The sequence below is a fragment of the Ricinus communis genome, chromosome 8, assembly GCF_019578655.1.
Source record: "Ricinus communis isolate WT05 ecotype wild-type chromosome 8, ASM1957865v1, whole genome shotgun sequence".
NCBI lineage: Eukaryota > Viridiplantae > Streptophyta > Magnoliopsida > Malpighiales > Euphorbiaceae > Ricinus > Ricinus communis.
In genome coordinates this window covers 1359485-1380657 of record NC_063263.1, presented here as the reverse complement: position 1 = coordinate 1380657, position 21173 = coordinate 1359485, and the positions used below count along the sequence as shown (strand labels likewise).

General features: G+C 32.7%; 1 protein-coding gene and 1 non-coding gene across 3 annotated transcripts in view; both read right to left on the bottom strand.

The window, feature by feature from the left end:
• LOC8281452 (NPC intracellular cholesterol transporter 1) overlaps nucleotides 1-16147 on the bottom strand; it is a 28429-nt gene extending 12282 nt beyond the window's left edge. Inside the window, exons 1-18 of one of the 2 annotated variants that reach the window (XM_002527106.4) lie at nucleotides 15877-16147; nucleotides 15721-15779; nucleotides 15366-15465; nucleotides 15168-15275; nucleotides 14041-14157; nucleotides 12412-12562; nucleotides 11366-11613; nucleotides 9305-9481; nucleotides 8759-8838; nucleotides 8571-8688; nucleotides 8018-8101; nucleotides 7494-7589; nucleotides 7204-7305; nucleotides 6897-6965; nucleotides 6635-6730; nucleotides 6462-6563; nucleotides 1313-1426; nucleotides 1084-1167 (exon numbers count right to left, since the gene is read on the bottom strand). In XM_002527106.4, coding sequence (XP_002527152.3) covers nucleotides 1084-1167; nucleotides 1313-1426; nucleotides 6462-6563; nucleotides 6635-6730; nucleotides 6897-6965; nucleotides 7204-7305; nucleotides 7494-7589; nucleotides 8018-8101; nucleotides 8571-8688; nucleotides 8759-8838; nucleotides 9305-9481; nucleotides 11366-11613; nucleotides 12412-12562; nucleotides 14041-14157; nucleotides 15168-15275; nucleotides 15366-15465; nucleotides 15721-15779; nucleotides 15877-15924 — 1953 coding nt within the window. In that variant the 5' untranslated portion in view covers nucleotides 15925-16147. The remainder of the gene's footprint in view (nucleotides 1-1083; nucleotides 1168-1312; nucleotides 1427-6461; nucleotides 6564-6634; nucleotides 6731-6896; nucleotides 6966-7203; nucleotides 7306-7493; nucleotides 7590-8017; nucleotides 8102-8570; nucleotides 8689-8758; nucleotides 8839-9304; nucleotides 9482-11365; nucleotides 11614-12411; nucleotides 12563-14040; nucleotides 14158-15167; nucleotides 15276-15365; nucleotides 15466-15720; nucleotides 15780-15876) is intronic. The other variant, XM_015724161.3, reaches the window with a different exon arrangement.
• Nucleotides 16148-18810: 2663 nt separating this feature from the next.
• Nucleotides 18811-18917, bottom strand: LOC112536156. The gene has a single exon (XR_003080212.1). It is a non-coding gene; the product is annotated as a small nucleolar RNA R71 (small nucleolar RNA).
• Nucleotides 18918-21173: the final 2256 nt, after the last annotated feature.

The following is a 21173-nucleotide window of genomic DNA, read 5'->3' as shown; positions in this document are numbered from 1 at the left end:
TACTAGCAAGCAGGCTAGATTTTCATGAAAGGATTTACACAAGCATGTTTTGAGTCGCACGCAATCAATAAGTTTTATCCTTGGAGCTCTATTTAGAATCTAGGGAGCAACTGAATCCATGCTACTCCTTAAGAGGGATGAGCATTAAACTTATCAAATTGTGGAACAAACTGAGCAAATAATTCTATATAAATTAACTCACCATTCTCTCCATATTTTTCCTTTCTTTATCTGATATGACAAAATACTTCTACTCACAAAGAAGGGCATCTCCCTTGAAGCAGCATCAGGAAGAAGACTTTCTACTATCCATTTTTAGGATTTAATATGATTTCAGATAATGTCCCAAATCTAAGAATTTCAGAAATTTATGGCCAGTTAATACACAGTTTATAAGTATGTCAACAGAAAACAAATACTAGTCCTTTTCCAACATAAACCTAGAATGTTCAAATTATTTAGTTCCCAAGAAACTAGGCCATTTTCAGATAGTAAAACTCGGGATGATTTTCAGGGACAATAATAATGATGCTTTCCCTTGATCCAATTTTCACAATTACTTTAGAGACATGAACCAACTTATCCAAAGGATGCCTAATAATTGAAAGCATTTACCTGAATTGAACTAAATAGGCATGTTGGGTGCAATATTTTGAAAGGGTGCATAAAGGCTAAGTTTTGGAGATAGAAATCAGAAGGAAAATCCACTTTGCATTTTGCCTTAGGTTATGATTTAGGGTAAGGAAGTTACGTGCTTCAGAAGAAGCATCGTTAAATTAATAATAACACTAGACAAACAAACAACACTGACCCTCCTCCTATTCAAGGATTGAAAGGTTTTACCAGGAAAGGCACTCACAACATCCCAATCTCGTAGTTTTACGTGTGAAATTGAAAAAAAAAAAAAAAGGAACAAAAGAACCAAGCACACAAAGATCAGCACTGAAAGAGATATATGTGTCTCTTATGCATAATTAATTGTTAGGTGAGAAATGAAATACATCTTATATTATATGCGATACATATACACACGCATTAACACTTACAACTAAAGCACTTTTCAGAGCAAGACTAAGAATGTACCTTGGATGAGAGGTAAAATGTTGATAGAGAAGGTACATCACCCAATGTCACAGATATGTAGACAAACATCACAGCATAACTCACCTGACAAAGATGGACGAAAATAAGGGGATAATGAAAGAAGAACCTTTTCCTTTCTACATTAATTACCAGTGAAAAGGGCAGGTCGACGAGAAAATAGATCAGCCGGATTATATTAAGAAAAAAAGAAAGTTCAACAGCCACTTACCAAGACAGTTAAAACATCTGCAGTACTTTCTCTTTTCAGCTCTTCCTCAATTGAGCTCTCACTTGAGTACGCGAGAGTCAGATTACTAGACTGCACCATTGATAGCAGCTCATCCTGTATTTATAATCGGTATGAATTATTATTGCACATCCAACATCAAATATACAGATGCAACATCTAAAAGACTAAAACATAAAGCAACAAATATTTCCCATTTCTATCCTTCCAGCTTTTTGAAGGAAAAAAATGTAAGCACCAATGATGCAATAAAGAATTACTAATCTAGGAATTATTTTGATTTGATTATTCATAATGAAATTTGTGTTCTTCTTGTATTTACCTATTATGAAGTTTGGGATTTACAGTTATTTAGAAGTTATAATATTAATTATTATTTTATTAGTATTTGGTTAGTAGTGTCCTAGTTAGTATTGGTTTATAATTTTTCTAGATTATAATTGTCAATTCTAATAGCATAAAAAAGTTCTGGTGTTCTACCTGCACCAATATAAGCTAGATATTTCATGAGGTTATGTTAAGATTTCAATGATTAAAAATAAGGATAAGTAGAAAAAACTACTATGTGGTTTCACTCATTGGTGAAAATAGTGTTGTAGTTTATTTTGTGATAAAAGACTATCATGTGGTTTTCTCTGTTAACAAATTATTATCAAACATGCTAGCGCAATTTATTACCTCTAATGTGATTACATAATTTTACACTTGCATACATTGTGGTTTTTCTTTTGACATTTTCATACCCTATATTTTATTTCGTTTGCCTTTTACATACTTCAATCAACTTATAAAATTAGTATTTCATGATTTGACACTAATATAACATGAACAATCAATAATGAATACTTTTATAATAATATTACACAGTTACGTGCCTCAAAAATTCATAATTATACTTAAATTTATTCAAAAAGTTATTGTTAAGTTTAACTATAAATTATAAAGATACATGGTATCATTTATTTTAAGCCAAAAACAATTAGTTGGTTGTTAAATTACTTAAAAACAATTATTAGGTAAAAATCAAATTTAATTTGAGAGATACTTTATAAAATGTTAATGATTTGAATTGATTTGGGATTAAAGTACTTAAAAGAAAAAACATAAATAAATGGTGTTAGCGTGTTTTCCAATAATTTGTCAACAAAGTAAACCATAAGAAAGTCTTTTGTCATGAAATAAACCACAATATTGCTTTTACCAATGAGTGAAACCACATGGTAGGTTTTTGTACGTATCCGTTAAAAATATAAAGCTTTGTGCTTTCCCCATGGTTGTGTGCTTGGTGCATTGTAATTCCTCAGTGGACTTCTATTCACTAATTCAATGAATGTTAAAACTACAGGTCACAAAAAATGGAATTGTAAACACATTAAGAATCGAAAACAAACTTCCACACCTGCTTACTCAGTTCTCCACAACCTAAACATAGGAAAGTGAGAAAAATTTTAGGCTTCATTACATCTACCATAACTCGCCTCTCAAAAACATTTTTCAAGGGATATTTGAAAAATAAATTAGTTCTCACTATTTTGTTGTAATACTTAGAATTATTGGCAATCAAATACATTCTCTTTTTTCCAACGAAGTCTATTAGAATGACAGGATATGTAATGGCTAAGTATTTTTCATTTGTAGTTGTATTGGAGAGAAAATGATACCCAGAGAAAAGGGGAGAAAAGGTAACTTATACTGAATCCTTGTACATTAGAGGTATATAAAAAATCAGTTTGCCTTCTATTACTACAAATAATATCTTGAATTCAATAATTTTGACTTTTTTGCTTTTAAACCTACATTTTCAATTTGTTCCTCAAACTTAGTAAGCTTCAAACCATTGTAATTTGAACCGGTAAAAAGCTGAGTAAAAAGGATTGGTAAAAAGTGTTTGTACACATTACTCATATAGACAAATTCGGGCATAAAATTGCATTATTCTATCACAGAAGCACTAATTATATAAATGTTATAGGCAAAATTGAGAAATAGTATATCTTGCACAAATATTAATTTTGGTTTTGTAAATAGAATTCATTTCCTACAATTAACGCTTAGTGTTCACGGTAAATTAGGGCACTAAATTTTCCTTTTCAAAATAGTTAAAATTGTCCATATATGTTCATCATATGCGTAAGTCTCGACAACTAGTTAGAGAAAGGGAAACAAAGGCAAACTAAGTATAAAATAAATCAACATATCAAACCAAACTATTTTCTTCTGCAATATAATAACCACTAGATTATAATCGCATCACATAAGAATTCAAGCTTACATGCTCAACTGAAATTTTAGAATTAAGTTATAAGCACTTCACTAGGAGAAACCCCTAAAGGCATCATCTTACAGATAAAGTGAAGGTTCAATCGGCATTCCGATTACCTAGAACAAGATAAAGGAGAACTTGAATGCAAGGACTCAAAAAAGCGAGATCCTCAAAAGATAGATTGATCTTAGCAATCATCATCATTAGGTAAACATTTTCAACAACTTTATGCTATAATATAAAGTCTACATTAATAGGATAATCATAAAATCATTAAGTACAAGATTTGATCGGCAAGTCTTTACAGCATTAGGAATGTCACACAAGTAGCTCTAGTGACAGAATGCTCAAAAGTTCCTATTTTGCAATAAGATTTATTTACATTCAATAGTTCAGAACATTTAGAAAGCGAAATAAATGTCTTCAGTTTCCTATTTTGCTCATTTACAAGTAGATAAATTTGCCTTTCAATTTTTAAAAATGACCCTGTTAAATGATTGAATTTTTAAATACCCACTTTTAGTATGATTCAGAATTCTCGGAAGAGTGCCTTTTTGTTCTGTAAGAAGTAAGGATTTACAACAATAGATAAAAGAAATAAAACAAGTGCACAAAGTGTAAAGGTGGGGAACCCCAATTAAATCACTTAAATCAACATGAAGCAATCTTCCACATTGATTAATAGGCACTTGTTGTAAGAGTATATGGCAAAAGAAGATTTAAGCCGAAGATGAAAGCTGAGAAACTAGCTACCAAGCTAAAAAAGTTGAAGGCAAGAGAAAAAAAGACAATTAGAAGTTTGGTTTTGTTACAGACTGTAATATTAATTAGGAAAGAATCATAAGGCTGATTGACAGGGATTTGAGCTTGATTATAGGGCTAATTAATAAGGATCAAATTACAATGTTTCTTAGCTTATACCTTTTAATTTCTGTATAAATACCTGTACACTTTGTTGATCTATACACAAAATCATTCTCTCATCTACGTATACTACAACATGGTATCAAAACACTGAAATCCCATTTCAATTTCTTTTTTCTTTTTCTAGTTTTCTGGGTTTTCTGCTGCTTTTTTTTTTTTTCAGAATCAGACATTCCAAGGTCTCATTTTTTAGTTCACCATCTTCCAACTTCTGGTTATTGTCATCGCCTATACGAGGAGGTGCGCCACTACTTTAGATACTAATGGTACTTGGAACTTGGTAGACTTACCTGCAGGTAAAAAGACTATTGACTGTAAATGGGTTTTCATAGTGAAAGTTAATCCTGATGGGTTTGTTGCTCGATTGAAAGCCCGTCTTGTTGCAAAGAGATATGCCCAGACATATGGTGTAAAATATTCTAATACTTTCTCTCTTGTTGCCAAACTTACTTATGTCGGACTGTTTATTTTTATGGTAGCTATTCATGATTGGCCTCTCGACCAGTTGGATATTAAGAATGTATTTCTACATGGTAACCCTTAAAAGGAGGTTTACATGGAGCAACCACCTATGTTTGTTGCTCAGGGGGAGTTTGGGAAGGTATGTCGGCTTCAAAAATCCTTGTATGGCTTGAAACCAAGTCCTCGTGCTTGGTTTGGGAGATTCACTCAAGCAGTTGAGAGCTTTGGTATGTTGAAGAATAGGTCTATCATTCTGTCTTTTATAAACAGTCTGCTAAGTGCATCATATTGTTGGTAGTTTATGTAGATGACATGGTCATTACTAGAAGTGACATTAAAAGAATCTCTTCTCGTAAGTCCTTCCTTCATACTCAATTTCACACCAAAGATTTAAGTTTATTAAAATACTTCTTCGATATTGAGGTGGTAAGAAGTCGGAAAGGAATCCTATCATGCCAAAGGAAGTATGTACTAGATATGTTATCTAAAACAGGAAAATTAGGGGCTAAGCCATGCAGCACTATAATGGCTCTTAATATACAACTTTCGGAAGAAGATAAGTTGTTTGAAGATCCAGAGATATATAGACGGACAGTTGGAAAATTAAATTATCTAATTGGGACTCGCCTTAATATCACATATTCAGTTAGTGTGATAAGTCAGTATATGTCTTCTCCCACAGTCAATCAGTGGAGAGCAGTGGAACAAATTATGTGCTATTTGAAGGGTGCACCACGACAAGGCATATTGTACGACAAACATAGCCATACCAGGATTCAGTGTTTTCCGAATGCTGATTGGGCAGGATTTAAAGAAGATTGAGGGTCTACCACTGGCTTTTGTGTTTTTATGGGTGGTAATCTAGCTTCATGGAAAAACAAGAAGCAAAACGTGGTTTCTCATTCAAGTGCAGAGTCAGAATATCGTGCTATGGCGAAGTCTACATGTGAGATTATTTGGATATACCAACTCATGGCTAAAATGGATTCAAAACTTCAGTTATAGTCAAATTGTGGTGTGATAATTAAAGAACATAGAATTAATTAATTGCTTTAGAGGTTTTCCATATGTGACAATTAAAGAACATAAAATTGAGTTCAATTCTATTATTTGAATGATTTCCAAACACACTTGAGTGTTAATGTTAATCAATCAGACTATGGATTCAAAATAGGGGAAAACGTGGAAAATGATATTTGGGAAATGAAATCCTAAGAAATAAATGAAGCAATTTTCTCTTACATGCATGGAGAAATTCCTCTAAATATATCTTATCGATTATCCTAAGCAAAAGGATCGCTTCCATAAAATACAGCTAGAATAAATAGAAGATGCTTGCATCATCTTATGGCATGCTAGTTTAATAGCATATTGCAAGAAAGAAACCTTCACATTCACAAAAGAGACACAAACTCTAGATTTACTAAACAATGTGGAAGGACAATTTAATTATGCAACAAAAGCAATGTACAGTGCTCAAACCTCCACTAACTGAATGAAAGCCCTTTCCCATGCCACTGCCTTTCCATTCCCTGCTTCATCAATTGCATTATTAACTGGATAGGTAATAACAAATGCAGAAGCCTGAAAACAGAAAAACAGCATCAGTGTTAGCATATTATAATCATAACACTATGAAAAGATTATAATATTACCTCTGTATAGTTATTCCCTGAAAATCCACCTAAGGCAGTGGTTGGATCAAGTGGGGCCTCAAATGCACTCAAACATGTATCTGCAGAAGTGTAATGCTGAAAATGGGAAATACAGGAGATGGAAGTCAGAATGCAGGCAGTGATTTAAGGAGAAAACACATTATAGCATCCTATAAAGTATAGTATGTTGTCTGCATCTTCTCCCTGAAAGATTGGCAAACAGCTTTGTAAATGGCAAAGTGAAGGAGGTGGCTGCATATACCTGAAAACAATATTCTACATGTTGGACTCCCCCATAGTAGTCATAATTTTCAGGGTCCATTTTAAAATACTATCAAAGAAAACAAAAAAAAGAAGTTAAGTACTTGAAACTATTTACAGGTTTATGCATGAGAGGGACATTAAGAATACACCTGAAAATTCAGAACGCTTTTTGAAAATTAAGCAGAACTAAGACATTGTATCAAATCCCTGTTTATAGGCTCTACAAATGCATAATAGAGTATGTACATGTATTGTACACCCTTCAAGAGGAAAACAATTTACAATTTAACATAATGTAAAATAACCTGTAGAACACTTTGAGTGGCACAATCTTGACCCAAAGGCTTCATGCAAATATCGGTTAGAGATACAACTGAGCCAGAATAATTTGCACGTAACCCATCAACCTGTTACCATCAGCCTGTTATCACTGCCTATGTTCTTATAGACATACAAGAAAAATGATATATAGCAAAATCACAAAAATAAAATATTACATTAGAAAATAGATTGAAGTAAATAAATATAATGGATAAGGAAAACAATATTAATATGCTGAATATAGTTGAAAAGCAGGAAAAAGCACTCAGAGTACCTTCTTCTGTATTTCAAAGAGTAATTGGATATTATCATCAGTAATGATACTGGGCTTCTTATCGTGCTTTGTAGCAGGCAAGGTTGCTAATATAAGCTGATACATACAATATCAAGTGGCTTTTCAGTACTTAATGTAAAATAAGCGAAAATAAAATAACTATAGAGAAGAATATTAAAGGAAACCATCTAGTTTTCTAGCAAATAGAGAAAAGACAGCACAATCTCAAATAATATATGAAAATAGTTATAGCTTTCAGGGCATGAGCAGAGTGAAACAGAAATTGGGAATTAAGAAAAGCAATAGTCATGTAAATCTAAATACAGTAGATGAGAAGAGTTGTAAACTGGTAATGCAGCTGCACAACTCATCATTAACTACACACAGGAATTGACACCAATAGTTAACAAATTCATACAGCAGTAGAGTAGTAACTGGATGCTAATAGGCAGGGCAATAGTTAAATCATCAGAAATCGCACAAGAAATGACAAAGAAAGAGAAACACTAAAAGAATAACAAAACCTGTTCAATTCTGTAGAAGGGGGCAAGGTGGCTGTCAAAAAACTGTTTCTCTTCTGCTGCCTTACTCCCTGGACCTACCCACAACTAATAAACATATCTATCAAGCCTTGATCAACATTAAATTGGATAAAAGAAAGAATAATAGAATGAACATACTAACATGCTACAGAAATCCATTGAGTTGATAGTTCAGCTAAATGCAAGAATATAGACCAATATTATTGCTGTAGCAAAGAGAGAGTTCTATTTGGAAAAAAAGAAAAAAAAATGACAAGAAACAAACGGCTGGCAGTAAATGAAACTTATATCTGAGTCACAAAAATGATAAACAATAAAACAAAATATAGAAGTAGACAGTCCAAATGCTACTGAAGTTTCATCAGAGTTTTATAATAAGTAAAGAAGTTCGCTTCAATTATCAAATTATGAGCTGAGTGAAGAATATATATATATATATTTATTACAATGATAAACACTGCTTGACTAAGAACTTCAACCAAAGGAAAAAAAGAAAAAGTTCTGCATGATTACTAAGTGATATAGATGTAAATACCTTCTCTGGCCGGGTCTCCACTTTAAAACGAATTAAACCTAGACAAAGTACAAGGACAACTGCCAGAGATGAACACAAGACAAGGGTGGGATTTCTAGCAACCCATGTACCATATTGCCTGGATGTAAAATTGAATTATCAGCTGATTAAACATTGTAGATGGTAAAAATGCAATGATATAATTTTACCTGTAAAATCTTGACATGTATCCTTGAACAATGGGAAGTTGAAATCTATTCATCAATCTAGGAGCCATGTCACGTGCCTGCTATTCAAGATAAAATACGCACAAACAATTTCAATGAAGCCAATGATCTCGACAACAGGAAGAAAGAAAAAGGATAGTGGAAAATGAAGACTTCCCATAGAACCACAAGCATACAAGTAAAATTTAAGACAGAAATATAAAATTTTTCTGCCCATTGCACAATTGCACTAATTTGCATGAAATTAATCTGACACTAAAAAAACATCACATCATAACTGCAACAGCTGACAGTAGATTATAATGTGGAGCAAAAATCAGAAAAGCAGAAAGATATTACAAATGCAGAACCATAAGAAATGCGTCATACCATAGGTGAAGCAGCAACTACTATACTGGCAATAACCAGAAAAAGCAGAAAGATATTACAAATGCAGAAAGAAATGCTTCATATCATAGATGAAGCAGCAACTACTTTATTGGGATGAAAAAAAAGTGGGAAAATAAAATGAACTAAATAGTTACCTACCTTTCCATCCATTAGAATATTTCTCTTGTCATCTTCATCTGTAAATTTCAACAATGGTTCTGTACCAGCTACAGCTATCCATTCACTTCTTTGATGATGATGAAAGAAAGTCCACCCCACTAATGCAGAAACTAGTAGAATGTATACAATAACTAGTGAGAAATCAACACATTTGACCTGCAAGCATAAGTAAAGATCACCAAATAAATTATGTATCAAAGACAAGTTTCAACTGCACTCCCACAAATATCAATATTGTTTTCCATGACAGATGAGTCATCAACAAGCCAATATATGGGTCAGCCACTCATTGTAGTCAAAAGCGTTCTCCTTGTGGGCCTAAGTGCACACATGAGGCGAGGCGCTAAAAGAATTCATCACTTTATATACTTTTTGTTGTGCTTCTTAAATGAAGCAAACAGTTTTGTAATTTTGTCAATTTTTTCTGTCAAGTCTAAATAAGTGGCAGATTTTGTTGTTTTACACTATGCATAGATGGAGGGTAATCAAAAGGGAAGGAAGAGAATAGAAGGGGAACTAATTCTAGTCATGTTTGACCACTAAAATTTTTTAGAAGGAGAGGGGCATAGAAGGGGAATGATTCCCCTTCATTCCAGTTGAAATTGATTATGCCCCAATTTGGGGTGTAAATATTTCAACTTATTAAAGGACATTAGTTAATTGCCATTTTTATTCGTATGATTTTAATAAAAAAAGAAATCAAAATCTAACTAATTCTCCTCCTTCCCTTTAATGATTAGTCATCTAGTTGCACGTTGCATAATCGTTGTAATTACTTTGATTATAAATAATAATGTAATTAAATTTAGAGACAAAACTTAATAGAATTTTCAATATTTTATAATTTTTTATAATGTTTAAAAAAAAAATTAAATATTTTTAAATGTCTCTCTTTTTTTAATATTTTAAGATTTTATTAGTACAATAATATAAAAATATTTTTAAAAGTACTTATTAATTTAAATTTTAGTATTATACAGGTTAATACTATAAATATAATTGATATTACTATGTTTTAGGATTAGAAATTATTGAACAGTAGAAAAAATTAACTTATTAGTTAATATAGTATTAAAGTATAATTCAAAATGCTATTTTCTATAATTAAAATTATTGTTTAATCAGAAAACTAATTTGTCAGTTAAAATGATATTAAAATATTATTAAATAGGATTAGAATTATTGTTTAGCTAGAAGTGTAATCTATTAATGATAAATTAATAGAAAAAGATTTATAAATATACATACGCTTAAGTTCTTTATTCAAAAATAAACACATGTCGAAACAAAAAATTTATGTGTCAAAATACAGTAACACGTGTCAAAAAAAATTGTGTTAGAACTTTGTATATATATAGCCGAACACAAGAGGGTAAATATTTTTCTGTTCCTTCCCTTTAACTCCCTTCGCTTCCTTTTTAAATATCTTCCCCTCACCTCCCTTCTACATTGCCATGCATAGTGTTAGATAATTAGGGCATTTTAACTGCAGTTTTTGTTTGTATCAGGTAATTAGGGTGGTTTAAACTAAGCGGTAGATTTTGTTTGTATTAGATAATTAGGGCAGTTTAAGCGGCAGGTCTTATTTCTTAGGTAATTAGGGGACCACTAACTTAAGTTAAAATAAGCTTTTAAACCTAGGTTTAAATTTAATAACTTGATATAAAATAGGAGAAGTCTTAAATAGTCAGCAGCTATCCTTTTTTATTCTTTTTTTATCTATTAGTTTTTCACTCTTTTTAATGTTATAGGATAGAGTTTTATTTCTCCATGTGAAGTGACTATTTTACAAGCTTTGATTACCAGTGGATTTATGGTTGCTACAGATTTATGTTTCTTTGGCATACACATTTTACTTAATTCTTTTTTGGATGTTATGCCTTGCTTCATTCAGGGGAGCGCTTCTTTTGTTTGCGTTTCAAGGCGATAGGAAGGCATATCACCTTGAGTGCGCCTTTCGCTTTTAACTACACTGCAACCAGTAAACCCAGAGAATAGTGAAAACAAACGAAACCAACTAAAGTTGCCAAATTTCCAAACCTTAAGGGGCCCAACTATGATTAAACAGTAATCTTCTTTGTGTGGAGTGGGAGGCTCTGAACTCGAGCACACTGGAGATACAGGGCAGTCACCACAAGAGCAGCCCAGCAGAGTGTCTCCACATGAATAAGCAGACACATTCATAAGCTTCATTTCAGATAGATCAGGAATACTTGACTTAAAATTAATGGCATAAGGTGACCCAGGAATCCCAGGGGGAGTTTTCTGACCGATAAATACAAGCCATTCTGAAAGACAAGAAAAGAAGAAAAGAAATCATTAGGCTTGGTATGAGCACATAATTCTCAAGCAAAAAAGAAGACACTACATGACAAATGACTAAAAAATATGATACAGGAACTTGCTTTCACAATTTTAAGTGACTGCGCAGGAAATGCACATTTTTTACCTTCTATCTCAGAATTACCAAACCATGTTCTATCACTTTAAGCACAGAGCACCGTAATCATAAAGCTAGAATCCCTCACCACTAGCCAGGTACTTTATTCAAGGTAAGTATAACCAGACCATCCATTCCATGTATACAAATTAAGTCTGTATATGATTAATTTCTGCTTCAAAATGAGAAGAGGCCAAGCTAGGTTTGTCCCAGTCAGCATCAGCAATTATCATCCAGACTTTTTTATTTTTATCTTTTTAACCCAGCAGAGTGTAGTGGCAGTAATCTACATGTTGTACAACTAGGACCAGAAACAACCTCAATCAGCATAAAGCATAATCCATGAGGACATCAAGTTTCATTAAATTAAGGAATTTTTATGTTTTGGGAGAACAAGAAATGATAATAATGATGAGACCAGTTTCCAAATTAAAGGCTCTACCCCTACTTATAAGAAAAAGACTTCTGCTGAAACGATATCTATCCAGATTTATTCTATAGCCTCAAGAATCACATATGCCCTCAAAATGCAAGCTCAAAACAAAAATTATGCTGTTCTTTCCACAGTTCAGGCAATGCAGCAAACTGACTGCATAAGTTAATTAAAGAAAGATACTCTGCCCTTAATAATCATGCATCAGGTTACCTTCAAAATTTTTGGCACCAGCACCAACAAAGTCTAACGCCCGCGTATTCATAGTTCCAAATTTCACATCCTTGCAGGAATTGTATAGCCCTTGTGCAAAATTGTCAGATAAATAATAGTCAATACCGTCCACAGTTGAATTTCCACAAACCTGGAAAAATGACAATGGTAATCACAGAAGATTCAAAGGATCGTACTAATAATGACTGTCAAACATGATATCGTATTAAGACAATCAATTTATTGATCACAAATTTGTCATCAATTTACATTCTGAAGAGAGAGTGATATAGAAGAGTTAATAGGATATGGAAGTAGGGCATAGCCATGAGATATTGAGAGATGACAATTGCTGACTGCCAGCTTCTTGACACAATTGCAGCTCCTACCCAATAATAATAGCATATGACAATAATACTAAGAATTAAGGACATGGCACCATTATTGGAGCAGAATCATCTTATTAGAAAGAGCCAGTACATTATGTATTGGTCGTTATTTAACATAAAAAGGCCTCCTCATCACCATTATTCCCACTTTTCTAATGGGTATTCAAAATTTGCATCTGTAATGGCCATTATGGCCATTACCAGACTGTTAGCATTACGGATAACAGCCATTATTGATATAAAAGGCAGATTTCATCTGTCCATTCTTTTTGGTTGCCGCCAATTTTGGGCCTACACAACAAATCCCTCTCCTTCCATCCAAATATATGATGTATTACTTTTTTAGAATTCTGAAGCTACTCAATTATGTGAGAAATCAAGGAGATATAGCATATTTCTTTTGAGGATGTAAGTATGCACTTTACTCTCATTCTTGTTTTTGCTTATTTTTGGCTTAATAATTGCAACTATATTCTTAAAGTGATACCATATGTTTTTTTCACACAGATATATAAATAACTATTAATATGGCAGATCTGAAAATATCTATAAACTCTTTTGAAGAAAAAGTACTTTATGGTGCACAAGAGTATGAAGATCAAAGCTCTCAAGCTCAAAGTCGAGAAGGGTTTCAAAATCCTCCTAGACACTAATTACGATGGCAATAGTATGTTAGATATGTAATCATTTCGACATCTATCGTGTTTTGTGCTAGTTATTGTAGCTAATGTATAATGATGAGTTAAAGACTATGGACAAAATGTCCTTTCTGTTGTGATTTTATGTCCATTAGATAGTCGTGTTTCTCAATTACAATGAGCTCCTTTAAATTCTATTAAATATATGCATTTTTGCAATTTTTTTTAAAAAGTGGCCTTTACATTACGCCTATAACAGGCCCATTTCCATTGCACTGGGTGGTGGTGACTAACCGCTACTGTAATTCAAATCCACAAGCAAAAATTGCCACAAGATTTAAGTAAAATGATTACAAAGAAGTATAAATTACCCTCTAAAGTTACACATGCAAATGCTTATCATCGTTGACCATACAAAAGATGGGAGCCAATAGGAACCCACAAAGCCAGAGCCAACCAACTATTGAACTAAGGCTATGTTTTATTAGGATGGGAAAATAGAAGCCTATAATGAATGGATAAGAATTACCAAAAAATATAAAACCAGAAAGGCATAGTGTCATCAGAAGCAGCTCTTAATACTTTTAGTCAGCAGGCCTCACCTCGGAGGTAGAAGTCACATTGATGAAAAGACTTTGATTTGGGGAACAAGATAGCTCACAGAAAAGATTTAAGAAGTTCCTCAAGCATGCTGGACAACCCACAAGAAAAGGAATTGCCTGCAATAGGTTGCATGTAGCATAACACCCAGTTAAAATAATAAAGAAAAAACAGGATCATTCTTAAGTGTTCTTTCATTTTTTATAAAAGAATATTTACTTATTTAGCATAAGGTGGAGATTTTTGCACTCTACTAATTTATATTTGCACTCTACTCAGTCTATATATTAACATTCTAAATACATAAAGATGGAGCTGAAATATATATAGGTGAAGTACAAAAATTAGCTAACCTTAGCAAAATAAGAGAGGGATCAGTACGAAAATAAAAAATATTTTAAAAATGGAGAAAAAGAAGATTATAAGAATACACATCCAATCCTATTGGATGGGAAGGATAAACATATCTCCTAAACGCACAAAAGGTAAAATTTCATAACATAGAATTTGTATTCAATAATTATTACAGAGTGAAGGTTGACACCATCAAATCTTTGCATTTTGTCCAACCAAGTATATATTAGAACTCTCAAAAGTCTCAATTCTCCTATGTGGCTAAGATGAAGGACAATAAGAATCAATGACAGCCCCAAGTTTGTTAAGGCAATATGACGACAAAAAAATAATATAAAACTGCATGTATATGCTCCGGGTTGAATAGGAAATCAATAAGCAATTAGATACACATACCAGAAAAAGGATGTATATGCTTTAAGAAAATATTTTGAAACATAGAAAATAAAGTACTGTAAAGCTCCACACAGCATGTGATTCACCATTTAATAATAATCATTGAATAAAAGAATGATGCCAGTTGCTACAAATACATAGTAATCATGGTAATACTTTCCCTATCATGAAAAGGAAATGATGTAAGACAGTAAAAGATCTTGGTCTCAAAAGAAAAGTCAGTAATATGTATAAATTCACGAAGACAGAGCATACTCATATAAATTTAGCTGAAAAATATGTGAGAAGTGTCTGTCCATACAAAACACGTACATAGGTTATTTACGTATACACATCCTACAAATATATATGGAGAGAGAAAGAGAGGTAGAGGTCTTACTTGCTGGACCTGTCCCCGCAATGTATCAAATTGAGCCTCAGTACAACAAACATTTCCCCTTATGGTTGGACACAAGCTTTGAATCTTGGCTGATAAAAGCTCATCAGGCTGTGGAGGTTGATCATTGTGAGTAAATTTTGTGGAACTCGCAATCAATAAAAGCAAGAAGCATCAAAACCACAATGAACTACTGCATACCTTAACAGATGGAGTACCATACGGGCAATTCAAGACTTTCCCATCACTGCGTTCTCCACATATGTCATACATTGCACAATATTCCTCAGAATGCAAATCCCTATCCACCAGACCAGAACTACATTATTCCTCCAATAAGATAAAAATCAACAAATTCTGAACCTTTTTTAGGCTAGCAAACAAATTGACTTCATTAGAACTATGACTCAACAACGGGAAACATAACTGAATTTAAAATATATCAATTTAAAGAATAAATGTCACTGATTACATTGATCAGCCGTTGTTTGCAAGAAAGAGCGCAAAAGGGTCGCAACTAAAACATGCACGTAACCAATGACTAGAGAGGCCTTACCCATTAGTAACCAAAGGAACAGTCTTCTCCGCACTCAGCGATGATGCAAAATAAATCACCTAATAGAATCCAAAATCACTCAATTAAGATGTTACACTGCTTCTTGATCATCAACAAACAAAAATAAAAGGAGAGGAAGATAACAAGAAGAATTACCAGTAGTACAGAGACTGTAGTGAAGCAGCAACGCCAAGAAAAAACCATTTCCTCTGAAGCCTTTATTGATGGAATTAACGTAAACGGTGAAATAGTAACAATAATTCAACAAAAACAGAGCTTAAAGTTAGAATTGCTATTGGGTATGTTGATGATAGGTTCGCTCAGTCGTGTTGATGAATTTTAGTATTTAGTAATAGTAAACGGACACAGAGGGAAATATCGGTGGGAGGGGAAACCATTTTCCATTTCTGCAAATATCTAAATTTTTTTTGTCTTCTTGCAGATAATGAAGAGTTGGACACTCTTCATTAATGATACGTGTCATTACTCTTTAGACTAAAGGGTCAATTCATCAAAAAAGAAAAGACTAAAGGGTCAATTTGACCCCTGTACTCTTCTCCAGGAGACAATTTACCTCAAATTATGTTTTTTGATTAAGTTAAACCAAAACTTTAATAAAAAAGGTTAGGAACTCTAAATTAAATGAGTATAATACATCTAATAGGATGGGAATGTAATGCTTAAAAGTAGGAAAAAAAGATATATCTATTTCAATTTTTATTCTTCTTATTAATTCGTAATAATGTATGATGGCGAGTGAATGATTAAAAGTAAACGATTTTTTTTTCTTTTATGTTATTTAAAGGTGTTACAATATGTTCATGGATCCTGTTCGTGCTTGATTGACCTACTCAAGTGACATAATTAGAGTCAAAATGAATACAACTCATATTGTTAATCATTTAATAAATTTTCATCCTAATGTGATAAGAAAATTAAATGGATTACACGAACACAATAAATATGACTTGTTTATTTAAATGGATCATATGTGGGTTATAATCCTTTACAATCCATGTAAGTTGTAATCCATATCAATGATAGATAATAAATAGTTATACTTATTATGTTTAATTCCCTTATATTTTGATTGGATATTGTGCTTAATTGTGAAAATTGTGTTTGTTCTGATGTAGGTGGTAAAATATCAAGGATTGAGTGGAATTCAGCCTAACGACATGTTTTGAAGCATCACTTGTCAAAAACCAAGTCTTTTGGGGGAAGAGCGAAAATTTATGCATAATGTCATTTTCAATAAGGCGTGATCAAACCCTACAATCTGTGAGCTGATCGAATCTGTTGAAGAGAATTTTGAATTTTTAGTTAAATTCATAGTGGACCTACTTTTATGTTATTTCCTTTATTTTGGAAGTGCTGTATAAGGAAAACTGACTCTCATATTATTTAGGATTTTATTTGTTTAGATTACCCTTTATCTTATCCTTCCTTATGGGATTAAGATTATATAGGAAGTTTATTTCTTTTTGGATAAGGATTATCTTATAAGGGTTTACGTTTGACTTCCTACATAAGGAGGCTAGTTCTACAAAGAGAGGGAAGGCGAAGAGCTTTGATATTTTTATTATTTTTCTTCTTCTATTCCTTATAACTCTTGTGAGTTTTTACTCCACCATGTGTGGCTAAGCTTTTAGTTTCTGATTCAAGAGTGAATAAATTCCAATTGTGATTTTGTGAGGCTTTGTGCTTAACAGAATTCTTCTTTAATTCATGTATCCTTTATTTCTTGTTTTTATTTTTTATGAATTTTTGATATTGATTGAACTGACGACTGAATTTAATATTGATTTTTCTATTGCTAACCTTGAGTTTGTGATCTGTAATTGTCATGAACGATTGACACAAGTAGCAAGAAGCTGGCTCATGTGTGTGTGACTGCAGCCTTTCTGAATTACATAGCTTGTATGATAGGTTCTAGGGAAATAAAGGAACAAGATTAATTCAATTGTAGCTATCTCGATTAATTAATGTTGGTTTAGTCATTCTCATTATTCTTAATGCTATTATTGAGTTAATATGGAATGCTATCATGCCTAGTCGACTAATGGTAAGTTTTGATTTGGATGCTGGATTTGAGTCAATTAAGTTAGGAGAGTTTATACTTGTTGCGGCTTTTCCGAATAAGTAGACTAAGTACTTGAATAGAAAAATTGATATTTAAGCCTTTGATCAGAATTACAATTGGATAGAATTTGCACTCTTGAATTGGAAGTTTGGTAAGATTAATTTTTATTTACTTTAATATTCAGCCTTTATTATTTTTTGTTTATTTATAATTTTGGTTCAAACATTCAAAACCCCTCCATTTTTATTTAACTTTGAGAAGTTATTCACATTGGTTCCCTTAGGATTCGACCTGGTTTCACTATTTCTACAAATTAGTTTAGAAAAATCAGTAATTTATTTTAAAAGGCTTCGACAACCCGTTCAAAATTTAGCATCGTTGCCAGGGAGTCTATTTTAGTTTCGACAACCCATTCAAAATTTGGCATCGTTGCTAAGGAGTCTATTTTAGTTTTTCATTATTTAATTTATTTGTTTATGACTCATTCTTCTCAGGCTATTGATTTGCAATATAATCCTAAAATTGAGAAGACAACGCATCGATTAAGAAAGGAGACTAGGTAAAGAAAAAGTCATCTCATAGAGGAATTGAAAATAGATTTGGCTATTAGTGACATATCTATTTTTCAAGTAGTTGCAGGAAATATGGCGAACAAAACTCTCAAAGAGCTAGCCGCGCCGGATTTGAATCAACAACCTTTATGCATTATATTTCATAATATTGTAGTTGATTTTGAATTAAAATTTGACTTAATTCACTTACTCCATTCTTTTCGTAGATGTGCAGGTGAAGATCCTCATAAACACTTGAAAGAATTCCATATTGTATGCTCCGGAATGAAGCCACAAGGTGCGACCAAAGAGCAAATAAATCTTAGAGCTTTTTCTTTTTCTTTGAAGGATAAAGCAAAAGATTGGCTCTATTATCTACCCTCTAGTTCAATAACAACATGAAATGTGATGAAAAGATTGTTCTTAGATAAGCATTTTCCTGCAATAAGAGCTGCCAACATTAGAAAATAAATTTGTGGCATAACACAGTTCACTGGAGAAACATTATATGAGTATTGGGAGAGGTTCAAGTAACTGTGTGCTAGTTGCCCCCATCACCAAATTTCTAAGCAACTCTTAATCTAATACTTCTATAAAGGATTATTGCCAATGGATAGGAATATGATTGATGCATCAAGTGGTAGAGCTTTGGTAGACAAGACACCTGAAGAAGCCAAGCAATTGATTTCAAACATGGCTGAAAATTCTCAGCAATTTGGTACAAGAGCTGATGGAGCTACTAGGCAAGTTAATGAGGTAAGCACTAAACATCTTGGAAATCAAATTTTTGATTTAACTGCTTTGGTTCGTCAAATGGTTGTAGGGCAATTGCAAATAGAAAAAGTTTGTGGAATATGCTCAGTTCAAGGACATCCCACTGATATGTGCCCAATATTGCAATAAGACTCGATGCAAGATGCTAATGCTTTAGGCGGGTTTACTGGTCAACCTCAAAGGAAGTATGGTCCCTTTTCTAATCAATATAATCCTGGATGGAGAGATCACCCGAATTTGAGCTATGGAAACCAAGGAGGATAATAAAAGTATCCTTCCCAAAATTTCATTAGACCACCTCAAGTTCTTCAAAAACCTCAAGCTTCAAATTCAGGTATGTCTTTGGAAGATATTGTTAAAAATCTTGCTAACAGTAGTACTCTTCAATTTCAACAGAAAACAATGTCAAGCATTCAGAATTTAGACAATTAAATTATTCAATTGGCTACGTCGGTTAGTAAATTGGAGGCTCAAAATTATGAAAAACTACCTTCACAACTAGAGATAAATCCAAAGGAGAATGTTAGTGCAATTTCTCTAATAAGTAGAAAGGAGATTCCTTCAGGGTCGATTTCACTTAAGGAAAGTGAATCGAGCAAGGGAAAGGAAGAAGAAGCTTCCTCTAAAGCATTACATGGGGTAAAATTCGATCCTCCTCTATCTCTTTCATCTCACACTCCATTACCTCCTTTTCCTAGCAGATTAGCTAAGCCAAAAGAAGATGAGCAAGAAAAGGAGATCTTGGATACATTTAGGAAGGTGGAGATAAATATCCCATTATTGGATACTATCAAGCAAATTTATAAATATGCAAAGTACTTGAAGGAATTATGCACAAACAAAAGAAGGATGAAGGAAAAGGAGAAAGTGGTGGTAAGTAAGAATGTGTCGGCTATCTTGCAAAAAAATAAACCAGAAAAATGCAAAGATCCAGGTATGATTTCATTACCTTGTGTTATTGGTAATACGAAAACTGAACGTGCTATGTTAGATTTAGGAGCTTCCATTAATGTCATGTCATTTTCTATTTATCAAGAGTTCAAATTAAATGACTTGCAGAAGACTGGTGTAGTGATCCAATTAGCTGATTGTTCTTTTATTCATCCCCTTGGAGTTGTTGAAGATGTTTTGGTGCACGTTAATAAACTCATTTTTCCTGTCGACTTTTACATTTTGGAAATAGATGGTAATTCCTCACCCAAATCAGCTTCGATTTTATTAGGATGACCATTCATGAAAACAACTAAGATAAAGATTAATGTAGATGAGAGTATTCTCTCCATAGAGTTTGATGGAGAGATTGTTAAATTTAATATTTTTGATACAATGAAATATCCTAATAATGTATATTCTCTTTGTCATATTGATGTGATTGATTCAATTGTAGAGGATGTATTTGCAAAAGAAAGTGTTAGTGATGAGCAAGAATTAAATGCACAATCTAATTTAGAAGGAATTGATTATGAGATTGATGTAGAAGAATTATTTTCAGCAATATTATCTGAATCACTAAATTCCAATGCTGAAATTTCTAGTACTAATAATAAGATGTTACCTTCAATTATGCAGGCACCAAAATTGGAGTTAAAAGCTTTACCGGATCACCTAAAATACGTGTATTTAGGTGATGGTGAAACATTACCTGTCATCATCTCAAAAGGACTAACAATGAAACAGAAAAGAAGGTTGGTTAAAGCCTTGAGGGAGTATGAGGTTGCAATTGGTTGGACTTTGGCTGACATAAAAGACATTAGTCCTGATGACTTATGCTTATTTCTTAAGGCATTTAAGGAGCACGACTCTATACTTCTGAAGAGTTTGATAATAAGTTCTTTTAAAATTGACTATTTGTCCCTCTGTCATAGGTGTTCTAGAAATGTCTAAGAAAAAAATGGCTATTCTATCTCATATAATAAATAAAAATATGATAAGAAGAGATAATGAATAATAAGAAAAAAAAAACAATAGAATTAAACAACAATAAAGATTTAGGGGGTATTCATATTTGTCATATGCTTGTTGTAAGCATTCATTTTTCAAATCTA